The 18,313-nt window shown below is 37.2% G+C and overlaps 2 protein-coding genes across 3 annotated transcripts in view; one reads left to right on the top strand and one right to left on the bottom strand.

Moving 5' to 3' along the window:
* LOC123759346 (methyl-CpG-binding domain protein 2) overlaps positions 1-18,313 on the bottom strand; it is a 24,155-nt gene extending 5,842 nt beyond the window's left edge. Inside the window, exons 1-6 of one of the 2 annotated variants that reach the window (XM_069335110.1) lie at positions 18,298-18,313; positions 5,093-5,365; positions 3,099-3,251; positions 2,778-2,925; positions 1,768-1,896; positions 542-658 (exon numbers count right to left, since the gene is read on the bottom strand). In XM_069335110.1, the coding sequence (XP_069191211.1) occupies positions 542-658; positions 1,768-1,896; positions 2,778-2,925; positions 3,099-3,251; positions 5,093-5,214 (669 nt within the window). In that variant the 5' untranslated portion in view covers positions 5,215-5,365; positions 18,298-18,313. Of the gene's footprint in view, positions 1-541; positions 659-1,767; positions 1,897-2,777; positions 2,926-3,098; positions 3,252-5,092; positions 5,366-18,297 lie in introns of those variants that run through there. The other variant, XM_069335109.1, reaches the window with a different exon arrangement.
* Positions 5,783-16,561, top strand: LOC123759344 (chaperonin containing TCP1 subunit 3). The gene is made up of 10 exons (XM_045744263.2): positions 5,783-5,935; positions 6,163-6,224; positions 8,974-9,150; positions 9,527-9,681; positions 10,949-11,135; positions 11,525-11,713; positions 12,562-12,825; positions 13,833-14,105; positions 15,512-15,706; positions 16,083-16,561. Exons 1-10 carry the CDS (start codon positions 5,902-5,904, stop codon positions 16,188-16,190), a joined length of 1,644 nt encoding a protein of 547 aa, XP_045600219.1. The 5' UTR covers positions 5,783-5,901; the 3' UTR covers positions 16,191-16,561.

Below are 18,313 nucleotides of genomic sequence, written 5' to 3'. Positions count from 1 at the left end.
TAAATTAAGGATAATTATGAATTATATAAAACGATCATGGATATCGATTTTAAATTAATTATGCATAATGATAAAGGAGACATAACATTATAATTTCAATGATTGTAGATATTTATTTTCACAAACTGTTCACTGATAATTGCGCTCAAAGTACTATACATAATCACTGCAGAAAGAATGATTATAAATAACTACAAATAATAAGCAAAATTCTTCTTTGTACGACATTCATATTCCTATCATCAATACTACACAACCCTAGTAGTGGAGATATCAAGTTTTCCCACATTTACGTGCTTTCTCCCCTTCAAATGCTCCACATGTAATGTTATTAAAGCAGTTTCTAACCTTCCAACTCTGGCATTTATTAATGAAAACAAGGGGTAAATGTTTTAGATGGTAGGCAAATCAAACTCTGATCTTCAACAAATGCTTCAAGAGCATTTATAAATAATTTTACTAATGAAAGAGGGTTGATGCATTACAATGATGCATCTTACTAAAGCTATCTTTTATGCTTATAATTAGGTACAGTACTTACAATAACAAGTGGTTGAGAAGGGTTTAGAAAAACTCCCGGGTTTTTTTCAAGGTAATGTTTAGCTTCAGTCTGTCCAGTGATGGGGCCTGGGAATAGGTGCAAGGCAGTGGCTACACTCTGAAAACATGAAACACGCATTAAGAATATCATGTAAATTGACAATAAAATATATTTTACAAAACAAGCCAAGCAATACAATAATTTCAGAGTTAATGAAATACAGTACTGTATATATATTTTACTAATACAACAGCAACAGATGTTCCATATTTTTGCACTTGCACCAGTACAGTGTAGCTAACAGTAGAAAACTGAATAAAACAAACCTCAAAAAGTCATTAAGATTTTACCATTGGACAAAAATTTCCCAAAATTCATAAGATGGACCTGAATTTTCAACATGTGGGTAGAAACTCAGGACTTTCATATTGACACAATGATTTAAATACTGCATCTCATGAGTAGGCGCAATTTGTGACAACTGCACTGTTCTACTACGTGCTAGAAAAATACATCAATATCTTATAATGTATTATACAGTATACTTATATTGTATATATAAAAAAGTAATTATGACAAAAATCTGCACAGTGCTAAAGCATTGATGAACTTTTCTAAACCTAGCTGTGTCTCGTGCACCCAACATTGGCTATTAATTAACATGCATATGTTTCTCTTTAGTAACATATGCATGTTACAAAAGAGCATTGCTTAGCATATTAATCAATTCCTGAGACAAGAGAATATGCATTTAGTTCCTTTGGTTTCATGTCTTCATATTCTTCTAGCAAAGTACAGTATTATAAAGTTTTCATAAATAAGATGCATATTTTCTGTGGCTGTTTTTGTGCCGGTATCTGAAACCTTATGTGTGAGTTAATGTGTACTTTTTTTTATATTCTGTTACTTTGGTTTCTCCATCCACCCTAGTTAGTTTTTATGGTTGCCCTCTATATTAATGCTACTGCTGTGGCTTTCAACATCAACACTATTTGGCTCTTAGTACAGAATTTGAAGAAAACTGTACAGATTATGCAAAACTGCTTTTATGCATAACATTATATGCCAACAGTGTGATTTCTTTGTATTTTTTTACATTTTCCTATCAAATGTCTAGTGTTTACTCATACAACACAGACATTTAAACAATTAATATTGTAGAGCAAATGCAAAACATTCTGCTTAAATGTATTACAAACACAGCAAAATGTATATAGCAAACATACCTGCAATACTGTCTGGTCTTCCACATTTGGTCCTACAGCCTTCAGTGCTGCTGGCAAGTCAACATTCCTAAGGACCGATGTTTGAGCATCAAAAGCTTGTAGTCCTTGTAACCGCTTTTCCCAGAACAGCTGAATAGAATGAAATATCGTAAATTAAGTTCTTTTCCCTCATTTTGAATAACGAAGGAAGGAAAAAATTCCTTCAACCACTATGGTTAAATTTTTTAATTTTAAAATATTCATCTCAAGAGTGTATGTACAGTGCAGGATATAATAAAAACTCCTTTCCGAGCCGAACAAACTGCTGCTTCTTTAGGCAAGGTCCTGTTGGCTTCATGGATAGACTCACATTAGGACTCCCCTGTGGATTTCTTGGTGTATGATTGCAGCTTGTCTCAATACAACATAGTAGACGTGACTTCTCAAACCATTATAAAAATGTTGCAAAGAGTAAGACAATTTAGTAGATGCCAAAGCACCAGCAACCAAGAGCAAAGCCTCACAGGATGAGGCAATAAGAGTTAGATGAAAAATTATGAGATAGCTCTGGTAAAAAAAAAAAAGTGTGCTGTGCATGGTGCTGCAACCTGGTGGTAGTCTACGGGTGTGCTGTACATGGTGCTGCCACCTGGGGGCAGTCCACAGGGGTGTGCTGTACATGATACTGCCACCTGGGGTAGTCCACAGGGATGGCCAAGCAGACCAACTGTTAGTGACAGCTCTCATTTGGCAGTCACCAAAGAAGATATGAGTGTGTTCGAGAAATCATATTTTTGTGACCGATTCTCTGTTGGCCATTTTAGGCTGGACTGAGGAATTCCCAGTGACTCCCAAGCATCTAGGCTACATTACTCTGCAAGGACATTTCAAACAATCTCTGTGGCACCAGCAGTTAAATGTAATTTAATAATACCTGACTGCATAATCTTGTCCAAGGACCAAGTTGAGGGTTGTTTAAAGGAAGCAGCCAAATGTGATATTCCAGAATCCAAAACAATATTTTACTATACCTGCTTTGGCTTGTCTTGTGACCCATGCTTCATATCGGTCTTCACTTTACTTGACGGTTGCGTCTTGATGACTGTTACAGGTTGCTTGAATATTGAGGCAGTTTGGCGAATTGGAGGAACTAGTGATGCATCATTTCGCATCCCACGACTGAAGTTATTATTAGTGTAATAAATATTAAGAAAGAAAAAAACATTTTGTTATAAAATATATACAGTACTATATATCAAAGTCATAAGAAAAAATATATTTTAACAAATCAACATAAAAATACAATACAGTACTTACATTTCAGGTAAGTACATAAACCATTATCACCTCACCTGTAATCAAATAATGTTCCTCTTGGTTTTTTGTTTTTTCTTGCAAGCATTGGATTTACTTTCCCTGTTCGGAAGTCAAATGATGATAAATCCACTGAATCTCCAATGTACCGTGTCAACTGAGGCTTACTTCGGAACTTTTTTCCACTAGGACTGAAAATAATAATAATATTCATTTAAATTTTCATGCACAGTATCTACAATTACGATAATTTTTGTGCACTTTGAACTTGGTAACATTTTTGGGAGTATATTAAATAAAATGGATCCTGTTAGTACAGATGTTCGACACAATCAAGAATTCTGGTGTTGACCAGACCACACACTAGAAATTGAAGGGACGACGACGTTTCGGTCCGTCCTGGACCATTCTCAAGTCGATTGTGACCATTGGTCCGTCCTGGACCGACCGTGAGAATGGTCCGTCCTGGACCATTCTCACAATCGACTTGAGAATGGTCCAGGACGGACTGAAACGTCGTCGTCCCTTCAATTTCTAGTGTGTGGTCTGGTCAACATACTTCAGCCACGTTATTGTGACTCATCGCCTGCATAAGAATTCTGGGTTTGAATACTAGGCGAGACAGAAATGGTTGGGGGCGTTTCCAATCACCTAATTCCCCTAATTCACCTTATAGTAAAAAAGGTATCCAAGATTTAGTCAGCTTGTTGTGGGGTTGCAACCTGGCGGTGGTCAGATGTTCACCTAAGCTAAGATAAGGGACCTTGACACAAGTCTAACCTGAATATATGCACGGCTGCCTGTTCCCCAACAAAATTAATTATTAATGAATTAACAATGCTGTTGATACACGACATTATTAATTCCTCGGAAGAGGAACTAATAATGGAGAAGAAAAAGGAGGAGGAGCAGGCAGAGGAGAAGAGGTAAAGGAGGAGGATGAGGAGGCATAGAAAGAGGCAGTGAAGGCAGAGGAGAAGGAAGGCAGCAGAGGAGCGAGAAGAAGCACTGCTTCACTAGTGCTGGACAAAACAATGACAAATTAAAATTGTATATAGCAATATTATATACAATGACAAGTTGTATATAGCAATGCTATATTGCTCATATACCATATATTGCAATTGCTCATCAATAAGTCACACATTGATCAAACTGTGAGAGATTGATTAGTCTCAGTAAGTGGGGACCTGAGGCTGAGACAATAATACACAGATGCACGAAATAGACCAATGTGCAACTTTTAATAATGAAAAGCAACAGAAGCATGAACATTATTCTTTAACTATATCTAGGACTGATGAAGCCCCACTTCATTCTGTAGTTCTGGTTGCCATACCACAGAATGGACATGGTCTCTCTTAGAGAAAATACAAAGAAAGATAAGGTACCATGAACATTTCCTACAAAGCCAGACTGATGTCTCAATCTGCACAAAATAGAAACACAGGATAAGGAGGGATATGATCAAGGTGTTCAAGTGGGTCAGGGGGATATAAAAAGGAGTTCTGAAATTGTTGGAAAGTCAAATCTTATAACAACAGGTATAAGCTACAGAAATTGAGCACAGAAGTCTTGGTTTAGAAATATGGTTGTGGATAAGTAGAATGGATTGGCAGCTAGAATTATTAAGACAGACAGTTTAACAAATTTCAACAATAGTTTAGATAGGTATAGTGATGAGAGGATGTATTTATATAAGACCTACCTACTGTAAGAATATAAGAACATAAGAATTAAGGAAATGGTAGGCCTATTGGCCCACAAGAGGTCAATTTTACAAGGGTAAAATAAGGTAATCATGTAGTAGAGGAAGTTGGCAAGTGCAGTATCTTGGAAAGGAAGAATTAAACAATATATTAAAAAAGGTAGGGAGGGGGGGGAGTTGACTGTGTTTGAGAGTAAAAGGTTAGTGTGGTGATAAAGCCTCTTGTAGAAACTTCTACCACAGCCACCCATGATAGGAAGCGAGGCATTGAGGATATAGATAAATATTTCAAAGTGGATCATCTCGTCTTCCTGAGAGCATTACCTATAGTAGTACACGTCGACCTTTCCTGAAGTGAGACCCGTCTTTCTCAGAACTTCCTCTCTTTTCCAGCCTTTCGGTAAAGCTGAACAGTCATAGCGCCGCTTCTCTATCTGCACAGACATGGTGAGGGGAAGGTTCCTGCAGGAGGTGTCGTCGTCGTCGTCGTCGCCGCTCACGTCTCCTTCAGTTTGTTTACGACCGACGCTCACGGCGCAGGGACCCCTCACCTAAACTCCCCACTCACACTGCCTCTTACTTCTTGTATCATTGTTTCTAACACAAAAACAAAAGTATTAATTACACATAATATTATATATTTCATATTAAGAATTGTGTATAGTTAGAAGACAATAAAAAATATTAAATTTTATCATTTGTGTCACTTGTGTTCTGTTGTAAGTGTCTAAGACTTGGTCTTCTTGCCACATGTAATACTATGTTACCATTTCACATACTTTTAATTTAATGATAAATAATACTCTTATAGCAACTAACATAAACCGTACATAGTAAAAATCTATATTTATTTTTGACATAAGATAAATAAAAATAAACAAATCCAGAATCTTCCAGAATATTCCCGGTTGAAATCGAACACGAGAATGATTCATATATTAAACTACTATTATCCTAATTTCGGCCTCAATAATAAAAAATAGTACTTTCAGACACGTATAATAATTTTTAGGAAATTAAATGTGGTAGAATAAGGTAGAGAAGGTGCAGCGAGGGTGAGTGTGGGCGAGGAGTGAGCAGTGCGGCGTGCTGGTGTGGACGTCTTCAACAACTGTACACTAAACACCTCCAAGATGATGGGCGGAGGCCAACCTATCATTGTTCTCAGTAAGTTATAACTCACCAGGGACAGAAGCCACCATGTGCCACACTCAGAAGTATTTGATTATTATTAAATACGGCGTTAAGGCACTCTTGATGAACACCTCGTCGGCGCCGCCGCCAAATTTCCATAATAATTGATTCACCGACAGAGGAATTGTAATGTGTGTATATAGTTGTGGTATATGTACGATGTGTTATATGTGTGTGTTGAGAGTATATGTGTGTTTCAGACCAGAACACGAAGCGGGAGAGTGGACGCAAGGTGCAGATGCAGAACATCAATGCTGGCAAGGTGAGCTCTCTTCTCTGTCTCTCTCTCTCCTCACTCGTATATTATCCATGTGCTATGTTACTATAGTGTCCCTGGTACTGGTGGTCGGGGTCACCACCCCTCCCCGTCACCGTATTAATGCGTCTCCTTGGGTCGGTGAGGCTTCCCAGTCACCCACCCAAGTGCTGGCCACACCCATTGATGATTTTGCCTGAATGATCTATTGATGGCGTTAGGCATCATCATCGTTAGGCAATGCCTTGTGGCATTGATTTGTTTCCGATTCAGACGTTGCAGAATAATCCCGGGGTATGATCTGATTACGTCGGTGATGTCGTACACCTCGCAGTACTGTTAATATTCAAAAAATTATGTACAGTATATATATATGTATATTATATCATTGTATTTTATATGATGGTTAGGTTTAGACACGGGATGATAGAGCGTGATTACTCTGGGGCTCCTGTTGAAGGTGCTGGTGTTCATCACCGAGCTCACGGGACGAGGCTTCACACAAGTCATTAAAAGGTTTTAAAAGTTAACCTGACTTGCATGTGACCAATGTTTAGCATGGTATTGAAAACTTGCAGAAATACAAGAACAAATGTAACTAAAAATAAAGTTTTGAGCAAAATGGTCAATGTGCAAAATTACAGACTTGCCTGCAGTGAAACTAGCTACCAGCAATAATTTCATGGTGCAGTACTAGTTTTTGAGCATCGTGGCACTCAAATTTAACTCGGAGCCTCTGTACGTAGTGGTGGTTATTACGGGACAGACAGTATGAGATTCGATAAGGCAGTAATATTTCCTATTTGCTTTACTCATGAATAGGTATAGACTGTGTACCATATTTAAAGAAAAAAATAAATGCAGAGACGATGCAAAGTCTTGTGATGAGGTTATCAGGTAACAATAGTTGTTGGATTAACAATGGAGTCGAGTCACTCCATTCCCTCTAAATAATTTTTATTGATATATCACGCCATTGTGATTACATTGGGAGATGTGGGATTGTTATTGTTTCATCTGCAGGCTAGACACATGAGTGGGTGGGATAACTTGTGTATGCAATATGGTTCACAAAAACCCACCTACTTAACAGTATAGTACATGGTTTTTATAATTAGAAAAGGATCATTTTCACTATGTACCCCAAGTGGATGTAGTTTGGTATAAAAAGAAGCTGCCTCCCATGAGCCAATTAGCCTTCTGTAGTGCCTCATTATGTACTTTTATTTAAAAATAACATTTTAGTTTTAGCATCGGTTTTCTCGCTGTTCAAAGAGTTGCCGGGTATAGTTTTGTGAGCTGATATTTCCGTTTTTTGATGTGACGGCCAACAGTGATGCTGATATTCACACAGCAGGGTTTCCAATGGGATAAATAATGCCACTATTACTTGCTTGTTCATAACTGAAAGTCTAAAGTCAATGATAGAATTATGCCTGGCAAGGACGACTTTGTAGTGGTTAGAAGAGATGGTGCAAAAAGAGCACCTACAAAAGAGGCTAGTCTTAAACAATCTTGCAGAAGTGTATGTTCACTTCAGTCACATCCTGGTATGAAAACTGTCTTTCAAAATTTGCCTCTTGGCATCTTGAACATAGTGTTCTTGTGGGAGCAAGTGGTAGACAATGTACAGTATTTGTTTGTGCTTTACATCAGAATGTGAAATTGTTAATGGTCGGGTGCAAATTAAATTAATGGAAGACCAGGATATTCATCTTAACAGTTACCACCATCTGGCAATTAATTTGCAACCCGCTTAAAATAAAGTGTGTGTTCTAACAATGTGGCGAATGCACAGGGTCTATAATAATAATAATATAAAGAATATATTTGAAAATGTACTATAATGGAATGTCATTGAAATGTTACCTGGAAACTGGACTACGTCAGACATGCACACTTGACAAGTCCATTGAAGAATTCATTTATTCATTTCAAAGTTAATGCAACTACAGATGCACTCTTTCATTGCTGACCAAACCACATACCAGAAACTGAGGAGACGATGACATTTCGGTCTGTCCTGGACCATTATCAAGTCGATTGTGAAACATCGTCGTCTCCTCATCTTTTGGTGTGGGGTTTGATCTTCATATCTTTAGCCACGTTATTGTGACTCATTATGTGCCTTTTCATTGCTGTTCAGCAATCAACATACTGTATTTGAAAAGCCTGAAAGATGATAGTGTGGATATTGGTGAAATTGTGTTGTGTGACTTTGCAGAAAATTACTCATTACTACTGGAAGACAAGGTGCAGGGTTTCCATTGGTCAGAGTGAAACGTCCACTTTTTTGTGATTTGGCATGGAAGGACCCTAGGGCTGGACCTGATGTGAAGATTTGGAAAACCTTAATTACCTGATGAACAGATCTGGTTCTTTATTTTTTGACATTTGGAGATTTATGTAGTGTATTATGTTTGAGCTTGAAGTAGGATATCTTTGAAGATGACCTGATGATAGATGGTTGTGCTGAGGATATCAGCAGTTTGATTATTGGTTTGATTTGGACATCGGTTTGATTATTGCCCTCGCCCACTTACTTCAGCTACAGCAACTCTGGTATGTGCTCTTGGTAGAGACAAGTGGATACATATTGCTCAATGTTCACCCAGCAGTAACCAGCCCCCTGAATGTAAAATGATTGGATGCATTGTAGGCTAAAATGACACGAACCATTCAGACTAGTTCATATTTCCCTTTAAACGGTCTGTAGGTGTACACATGTATTTAAATATTTACCACAAATTTTCAGATGATAGCTGATGTTATACGCACCTGTCTTGGGCCACGATCAATGTTGAAGATGTTGATGGACCCCATGGGTGGCATTGTGATGACTAATGATGGAAATGCTATCTTGCGAGAAATTACCGTCCAGCACCCAGCAGCCAAGCACATGATTGAAATTGCTCGCACTCAAGATGAAGAGGTTTGTAACTTAAATTTATTTCTTAGTGTTTGTATACTACTGTATAACAAATTGGTCGGTTAGATGAACTACAATATTTGCAGTGCATGTGGGCATTACTTATAGTTTAGGTATGCAGTAATCTCACTTTGGTGAAACAAATTATACTTTCTGGGGCACATCTTGGTATGTATATAGAATGGAATAATTACCCTAATTAGCACTTGTCTTGTTGAACTGCTGCTGCAAAAGAAAGCCATCCTGTGCAATAAACATATTGCTTTATTGGGGGCTAACTACGTGTTTCTATTTTTTATTTTTAGATGCTTTAGTTTTATAATAGGAATTATTGAAATTGTAGATTTAGGTAATTACAAAATGTTTAATCTCCTTAAAGGTTGGTGATGGTACTACCAGTGTTGTAATCCTTGCTGGAGAAATGTTAGCAGTGGCAGAACAGTTCTTAGAGCACAAGATGCATCCTGTAATCATCATCCAAGCATACAGACAAGCTTTAGATGATGCTATTGTAGCACTAAAAAATAATCTCTGGTAAGAATCATTGTTTTTTCCATTTTAGTTTGCAACAAAACAACTTAAGATTAGGACTTGCACTGAACAGTACTTGAAAACATGGGTTTAAAGGTTCACAGAAGCATTGTTGTGAAAAAAGTGTTATTCAGTATTTCCCTAATATTGATACTTATTCCATTTTCAAATCTACCAAATTTTATATAGCTAGAAGTTAACTAGATTGTGTAATGAGAGAAACATGTACGTTAAGAGAAGGAATTTCCTTTATTTCTTGAAGCGACAGACAAATAATACAATTAATGTGACTAAAGCTTGGATAGTATGCTACAGGTATGGCATTTACAACACCTGGATAAGTAAGAAATTGTGTAGAGTAGAAGAAACAAGACCATAAACACAGTGCTGGGAGTTTATGGTCTTTAACAGTACCTGAGCAGTGGAAGTAAATGCCAAGCATTTCATTGGGAAGGGCGAGGGCTCAGCATTTTGTTACTGTAATGCGATTTCACGCCTATATAAAATGAAGAATACTTGTGGAAATTTGTACCGATGCCAACTTGCTAGCTGATGCTGTCGAAAAACAGATGCTTGAAAATTGATGCTAAACGTTGTTTTTAGATGTAATTTAATAATCGTAGTACGGCTATTTTTGTAGAGTTAACAAAATAAATCTCTCAAATGCATTCACAAGGGTGAATACTGATTAGGCAGTCAAGTGAAAAAATGTTTGTTGTGCATAGCTAGTTGGTTTCCTATCCTAGTTGTGATCAAAGAGCATTTGTTATTTTGGTGATATGTGGGTTGCTTTTATGGTGGGGCAACCTGAATCCCTATGTGTCCATTGCCATTATTGAGAGTACCAAGTGTTAGGCCTCTGTTCTTGGTAGGCTGGCAAAAGTAGTCAGGCATGATTTACTGCAGGCTTCCCTGCAGAAAGTTTCATTTTATTACATTCAGTGTTCTTTCTTTCTCGGTCATAGAAAAAAACATGGGATTAATGGGAAAATGAAGTGCAGATTTCTTTTTGATTTACTGTGGGTGTTATTTATTTTCTTTAAAATTTAGATGTTCAATATATATGTAGTGGCAGATATGTAATCAAATTAATAATGATGTTCTCTACTTTAATAATCGATATGTTCCTTGTGGTGCCATTATTGTTGTTCATGTAAGATACTAGTTTCTTGTAATTTTGTAATGTACTTGATAACTGGTGCATCAGGTGTGTGTGTGTGGAGGTATGGGAAGTTAAATGTATTTATATTTATTTTTTTCAATCTACTAGTATACCAGTCGACCTTAACAGTGAGGAGCAGACAATTGAAGTTATAAAGTCATGTATTGGCACCAAGTTCATGGGTCAGTATGCAGACTTGGCATGTTCAATTGCCTTGCAAGCAGTCAAGACTGTCACCACAGAAGAAGGAGGCCAAAAGGAAATTGATATAAAAAAATGGGCAAGAATTGAGAAGGTGAGTGTTTTCTGGTATTCAACATTGAATTAATACTAATTTGCTGGGATTTGCTGCTAAAGGTGAAAGTCTGAGTAGAGGCTGTTCGTGATTCAAAATGTTAGATTGTAATTGTCCTGTTTCCATATGACTGTTGTGGAGAGTGTACTTAGTACAACATGCACAATGAAGCCAGTTTAGACGTTCTTCAATGTTATTTTGATGTACTGTACTTATCACAGAACAAGTCTTCAAAATGACTTACAAACCATTTTGGTCCAACAAAATAAAATATTTTCTTAGTGGTAAATATACAAAAATAATAATGCTGTATGTTTTTAAGTGACAGCTTGCCCTTATCATTTATCACTGCCATTTAAATCACCCACGTTGTTCTTTCTTATTTACAGATCCCTGGCGGTAAAATTGAGGATTGTCAAGTTTTGACAGGTATCATGGTAAATAAAGATGTCACGCATCAGAGAATGAAGCGGCGCATTGAAAATCCACGTATTATTCTTCTCGACTGTCCCCTAGAGTACAAGAAAGGAGAATCTCAAACCAATGTGGAACTTTCCTCTGAGACAGACTTCACAAAGGTATGTAATTAATATAGAGGAACCTCAGTATACTGAAATCCTTAAGAGTTGAAAGGGGATTGTGAATACCAGAACAATAATTATAGATTTAGAACTAGGGACTTGAAACTTTCAAATGCTGTAAAATAATCCAGATTGACACTGCCAGAATATTGCCCTATTTTTTATTGCCTTAATTTGTATGCAATATTTTCCATAATTTCTTGGTGAATTATATAATTCTTTTATTTTTATCTTAATGATGAATTTGAATTTATTAATGATGAATTTGAATTTGCGTTGTGTTGAGGTAAGAGTAACTATTTAATCAGTAAATGCATAAAAAGGTCACTGGCCTTTGTGCTTGCCTTACTAGTGTAATGTACTGTACAATATATATATATATTGCCTTGCTACTTAAAAGTCTAATATCTGGAGGTGGAAATATTTTATTAATGCTTTTTTATATCCAAATTCATTGATTGTATTGTCGGTGTAAATGTGCACAAATGTTCTATCATTTGTTATAAGACAGTAATAAAAGTATAGAGCATTTAAAAGTAGGGAATGGGTTTGGGATGAGTTTAGTCTGGATTTTCAAATGTTCTGATGTAGTTACCTACCGGAGAGGAAATTAACCTCGACTTGTACACATCACCCCTCCCTCCATCTTTTTCCCAGGTAGTTTTTAATTTATTATAATTATTACTTTATTTGTAAAACAAAACTAATTTGATGCATGTATCAGGTATTGTCAGTTTTAGATTTTTTTCCATATCGTATATGTTTGTTCATTTGGTACTTTGCATTTTCTTTGTAATATTGTGTGAAAATGGAAACCAAAATACATGTTCTTTAACTTCTTGCAGATGTTGGAAATAGAAGAAGAACATGTCAAATCCTTGTGTGCAGATTTAATTGCTTTGCAACCAGATCTTATCATCACTGAGAAAGGTGTTTCAGACTTGGCTCAACACTATTTTGTTAAGGCTGGTATTACCTGCATCAGGCGTGTTAAAAAATCTGATAACAATCGAATTGCACGCGCTTGTGGGGCAACCATCGCAAATCGCACGGAGGAATTGAAAGAGGAGGATGTAGGTACTGGAGCAGGACTATTCGAGGTCAAGAAGGTGAGTCGACTTGCACGTATTCCTAATTTTAGCTACAGTTACTCAATATTTTCCGTGGTTGTTGCATCTGTTAAGTAACCAGGTCAGATGAGGAGACTTGTAAAAATTAAGATTTATCGAAAGTGAAGAGAAATTACATTTATTTTGTGATGGACTGGTCACTACACACCCCCTCACCTTCCACTAGCATATAGTGTAGTATAATTAATTTGAGAGTAATTAGTCATTTTACAAAATCTACTGATGTATGTGTCAAACTTTTAAGCTGCCTGGGACACCAATTATGGTATCGGTCATGTAATCAGTATGAGCTTGTAGGCTACTGGCAAACCAGTACACTTATATTGGAGAAGCTATTAGTTTATAGATCTTTGGATATCATAAGGTATCAAAATTGTACACCACCTTCTCATGGGGGGGGGTCTTATTAGTACAGGACAGTTCTGATTGGTTAATGGTTGTTTTAGACCCTGGACCAGATTTTCTGTTTGTTTGGATGCCCTGCATGGTGCTTGTGTTCCTGGCTTGTGGCCCCTTCTGATTCAGGGAAGGGAGCTTTCTCTGGAGGCTGCCCTTTTCTTGCTGATGGCAAATGATGTTAAACCAGGATTTCCCATCAGTGATCTATTCCCTTCTATTCTGAGGATTCTGTTAACTCAAAATTCTCCTTCAATGGTGGGGGGGGGGTGCCTGTTGGTTTTCTCTGGTGTTTGGTGGTGGCCTTGGTTAAATTTAAAGGGAGTTAAGAGATGTGAGAGGTCCCAGGGTGGGTCTATGGGTACCCTTTAGGGCCTCTCATGCCTCGTTTTAAGGGGGGTTTTACTCATCACAGATGCTCTTGAATCAAGGTTACACTGTATGAGGAATGGTTGTTTTGTTTGTTTCTCGAATAAGGAGAATGACAAACATCTAAATAAAATAATTTATAACAAAAATTATATTGCCAGGTAATATCTAATTATATGCTTGTTTTAAATGTCATTAAGTGTGTAAAATTTTACCAACAGATCGGTGATGAGTACTTCACATTCATCACGGAATGCAAGAATCCAAAAGCATGTACCCTACTTCTCCGAGGTCCTAGTAAGGATATCCTTAATGAAGTTGAGCGCAATTTGCATGATGCTCTTGGTGTGGCCCGAAATCTCGTATTAGAACCTTACTTGCTTCCTGGTGGAGGAGCAGTAGAAATGGCTGTGTCTCAGATCCTACAGGAGAAAGCTAAATCTGTGTCTGGCATTAAACAGTGGCCTTATACAGCTCTTGCCCAGGCTTTGGAGGTAATGTAATACCACTTTGTAGTGTGTGTAAATGTGCTGCTGATTTTTCTTTAGTCTGACGTAAACTAATACACACAGTTGACGGAATAACTACTCCCATCACTAACTAGAGACTAATGTTACTGACATGTTTTCCACGTAAAATACGGGAGAAGTTTACGGAAAAGAGGGTGCAACGAAATAAATCCACAGGGGCTGTGATGAGGATTCGAACCTACGTCCGAGAGCATCCCAGATGCTGCCTTAATCAACTGAGCTACAACATGGTCAAAAGAATTGAAACCAAAAGTTCTACTGAACTTACTTGGATCCTGCAGCCTCTCAGAGACAAACCAGGGTTTTGCACAATTCCCCCATGCACTCAAGCTATGTCAATAGGCTGTTCTACCTCTTCGCCCTTACGTTATTACATGTCTGGGATGCTCTTGGACGTAGGTTCAAATCCTCGTCACGGCGCTTGTGGATTTGTTTATTTGATGCGTCATGCTATTGTGATGTGTGTAAAAATGACGCAACATCTGGAGTGGATGTGCTAACGGAGAATGGAAAGCATCCATGATGACCCTGATGACTTTGACAAGACACAGTTGATTCATAAGTAGGAAAAGTAGGCTGGGGTAACTGGGAAGAAACTGTATTAGAATGAAAGGTTTCTTTGCAAACATGAAGCTAGGTTGTAGTCGAAAGAAGCTTGGTGCTACAGGTTTCTGTATTTACTGTTCTTGATTTATTTAATTGTCAACACAATACAAAAACGAACGACGTAGCACGAGAATTAAGGCAAGAAAACCGAAACGAGTATACTGTACACATTTTACCGATTTTGTGCGCTCGTGGGTAACTTTTGCCAACTTTAGGCTATGCTGTGGGGAGTCACGAGAGGTTTTTGGACATTATATGCATATACATCTGTAGGGAATTCTACTACGAGCACAATGATACCAAAACGAACAATGTAGCATGAAAATTAAGGTGAGAAAACTGAAACGAGTATACACATTTCGGTGTCAAAGCGCAATCGCCCTCACACCCTTTAAGTTGGCGGCGCGCATGCCAGGGGCACAAAAGTGTTAAATTCCTTGCAGGTGTATATGCATATAATGTCCAAAATATACTCGTTCAGTTTGATAACATAAATTTCCGTGTTACTTCTTTTATTTTGGTATCAAATTGTTCGCAATATAAAGATGCATATTTTAAAAATAATCCCATAATAATAGAGCAATAACTGGAATTTTAACAAATATTTTAATTTTGAATGCTCATCATCACAAAGTTTAATCTTTATGATTGTCATGTTAAATGTGCATTTTTAGAATTGACAATAATATTGAAATGTGTATAAAACTAATAGTTTTAATATTTATATAGTCTTTAATCCTTATTTGTTTCATTTTGCACTACAGGTGATTCCACGTACTCTATCACAAAACTGTGGAGCCAATATTATTAGGTTACTGACAGCTTTACGGGCAAAGCATGTAAGCGGAGAAACATTTTGGGGCGTAGATGGAGAAACTGGTGAACTGTCAGACATGAGAAAACTTAAAATATGGGAACCACTTGCCGTGAAATTGCAAGTTTACAAGACTGCCGTTGAGGTAAGTTCGTTATGTTTGGTGTTCCTTGAAGAATTGTCAAAATATTCTTATCAATACTTTTGAGAGGTACTGTACATACAATATTGAAATTTATTTAGTTTTTGTATCTTATAATATTATCATGCATGTGTATCTTGTTTAAAATTTGCATTGGTAAAACAAACTTTTTAATTCTAAAATATTGTAATAGTCAGTCATTTATTCCTGACATACAATTACCATTTATTATTCGGGCTTATTTCCACTTTACCATTCAGATTATGTATTACATTTACTGTTACTCCTGGCTGTTGCACATTCTCAAAGCTGCCTCAACCAAAAAAAAACTTACAAATGGAAGTTTTTGCCTGTGTATTATTTATGGTAATTATTACAGACTGCTGTACTGCTGTTAAGGATTGACGACATTGTATCAGGATCCAAGAAAAACAAAGAGGAAGCATCTGGCGGAGGAGTGCCACAAGATATGGGACCTATGGACTAATTAAGCAATGTGTAGTTAAATGTGAACTGCACTATTCTCTTATTTTCGCTCCTTGGTTATGATTGCCTTACAAAGCTCTGGATTTTCATTTTGCAAATAAAGGAGTAGAGTATAACTAAATTTCTCTTCGTAATACATTTTTTGCCTTGATAATTGTTGTAATCAAGTTTAACCACTCTGCTGATATTAATAAGTCTCATAAATTACATTGTAAGCAAATATTGGTTGTCCACGCCTCAAAGCTTCTACTAGTGCATAACATACTGAATGGGGGACCAGCTGAACCATTTAAAAAATTAAGAAGCCACTGAAATGCCTTTTGTTAAAATTACTTAATTACATTTTTACTATACAAGTTCATTTAATTGAAACCCATCTTTTATTTAAGTTTATAACCCAAGAACTACGTTGTATATACTTGTTACACATGTACTGTTTTGTAAATGGGGTTAATTTAGAGGTAAGCTTGACTACCCATCATGACATCTTTCATTAGGTCTGAATCTGATCAGGGTAGTCAAAAAATTAACATAATCTTTGTGCATCATAAGGGTGTGTGTGTCGGAAGCATGTAACTCATAGAATTTTGGGGGTTCCATGGTGGTATGGTCGTGTGAGCGAGTGGGTGAATGTACGGTCGTGTGAGCGAGTGGATGAATGTACGGTTGTTCTAGAGAGTGGATGAATGTACGGTTGTTCTAGCCAGTGGATGAATGTACGGTCGTTCTAGCCAGTGGATGATGCAAGTAACATGTGCCGTTCAAAGTTCTCTAGAGTGGAATTTCTAATTTAGAATTGTTGTGGCTGTGTGGATCTATATCCTGTGTGCAACATGTGAAAGCATTTACTGTACATGTACACAAATGGTGGGTAGTTTATGGCGAGAAAGTGGTGAATATTGTTTAGAATGATTTTCCCAACGGGAGTGGAAATGGTTAGCGGCACTTAATGTACTCAGAAATTGAATCCCAATATTCATTTAGGTAAACAGTTACAGCCTTCATCACCTGGAGTGACTCCAAATTGTAAGATTGCTACTACAGCGCCCTTTCATCCTCTCCTTTCAAGAGGTCCAAGGCGACGTCCTCACCAGTTTTCCGCATCAGCTGCTACATTACAAGACTTGTTTGGCCTCGCTATGTGACTCAAATATTTTGTATTTTGTAAAATATTTGAGTAATAATATTTATGAAATACATAAAAAGGGAAGGGGGTGGTAGGAGAAAAGCACACACTGTATTGGAGGGGACCTAAACATTCCCTCTAATGCGTTATATGTGGTTTCCTGCGATGCTAAGGGTCCCCTTCCAGCCAGAGGTGGTACTCCCTAATTATATATAATATAGTGTATGTGTGACGATCTGGAATAGATCAGTACTATCCTGGCAGGTGTTGTGCCAAATACACATTAATAAAAAAAAAACTTAAATAAATCTGCTGGTACCTTTACGGTGTGGAAGCTGCGGGTAAAGAACAAGAGAATAATAACAAAAACTAATTACACAATGATAAATATCAATGAAAACAAAACCCCTTAACCACTTGACTTAAACACAATAAAGATTAAAATATACATATGTGAATTCATGTTAATAATAAAGATAAAGGTAATACTACAAAATGATATGAGCATCTACCGTCACCCGTAGACAAGGATGGATGCGGAAACAATGGTCACTAGAAGGGTAATCTGCTGCGCTGGACGTTTGTTGTTTAAGATTCAGCTACTCTGAACAAAAAGTTCGAAGTGCAACCCGTTCTCTTAAAAATAACTCGCTTTTGGCTCGTATGCGCGTTATGGCCAAATTTGGACGTAATTTGAAATGAAATCGACTAGAAAAAATGACTTACTGTTCCGTTTTCTGTTTGAGTCGTCCGGCTTACTCGGCCAGCTTAGAAAAGGAAACTTTCCATTAACGTTTTTCATACCGTTGTGAAACTTTGAGAATCTCCTGCCCACCTAACCTATCAGAGGACCCTTAACTTACTGTTGTTGAAAAAAAAATCTCATTTATTGTCTTTTTTTTTTTCAAATTACGTCCATTTTCGGCCATACGGGCAAACGGCCAAAAGCGACTTTCTTTTTAAGAGGACACGTTGGTCTTACCTGGTACAGGAGCAGT

The sequence above is a fragment of the Procambarus clarkii genome, chromosome 32, assembly GCF_040958095.1.
Source record: "Procambarus clarkii isolate CNS0578487 chromosome 32, FALCON_Pclarkii_2.0, whole genome shotgun sequence".
NCBI lineage: Eukaryota > Metazoa > Arthropoda > Malacostraca > Decapoda > Cambaridae > Procambarus > Procambarus clarkii.
The sequence above is the reverse complement of the archived record's forward strand: the minus strand, read 5'-3'. Positions and strand labels throughout refer to the sequence as shown.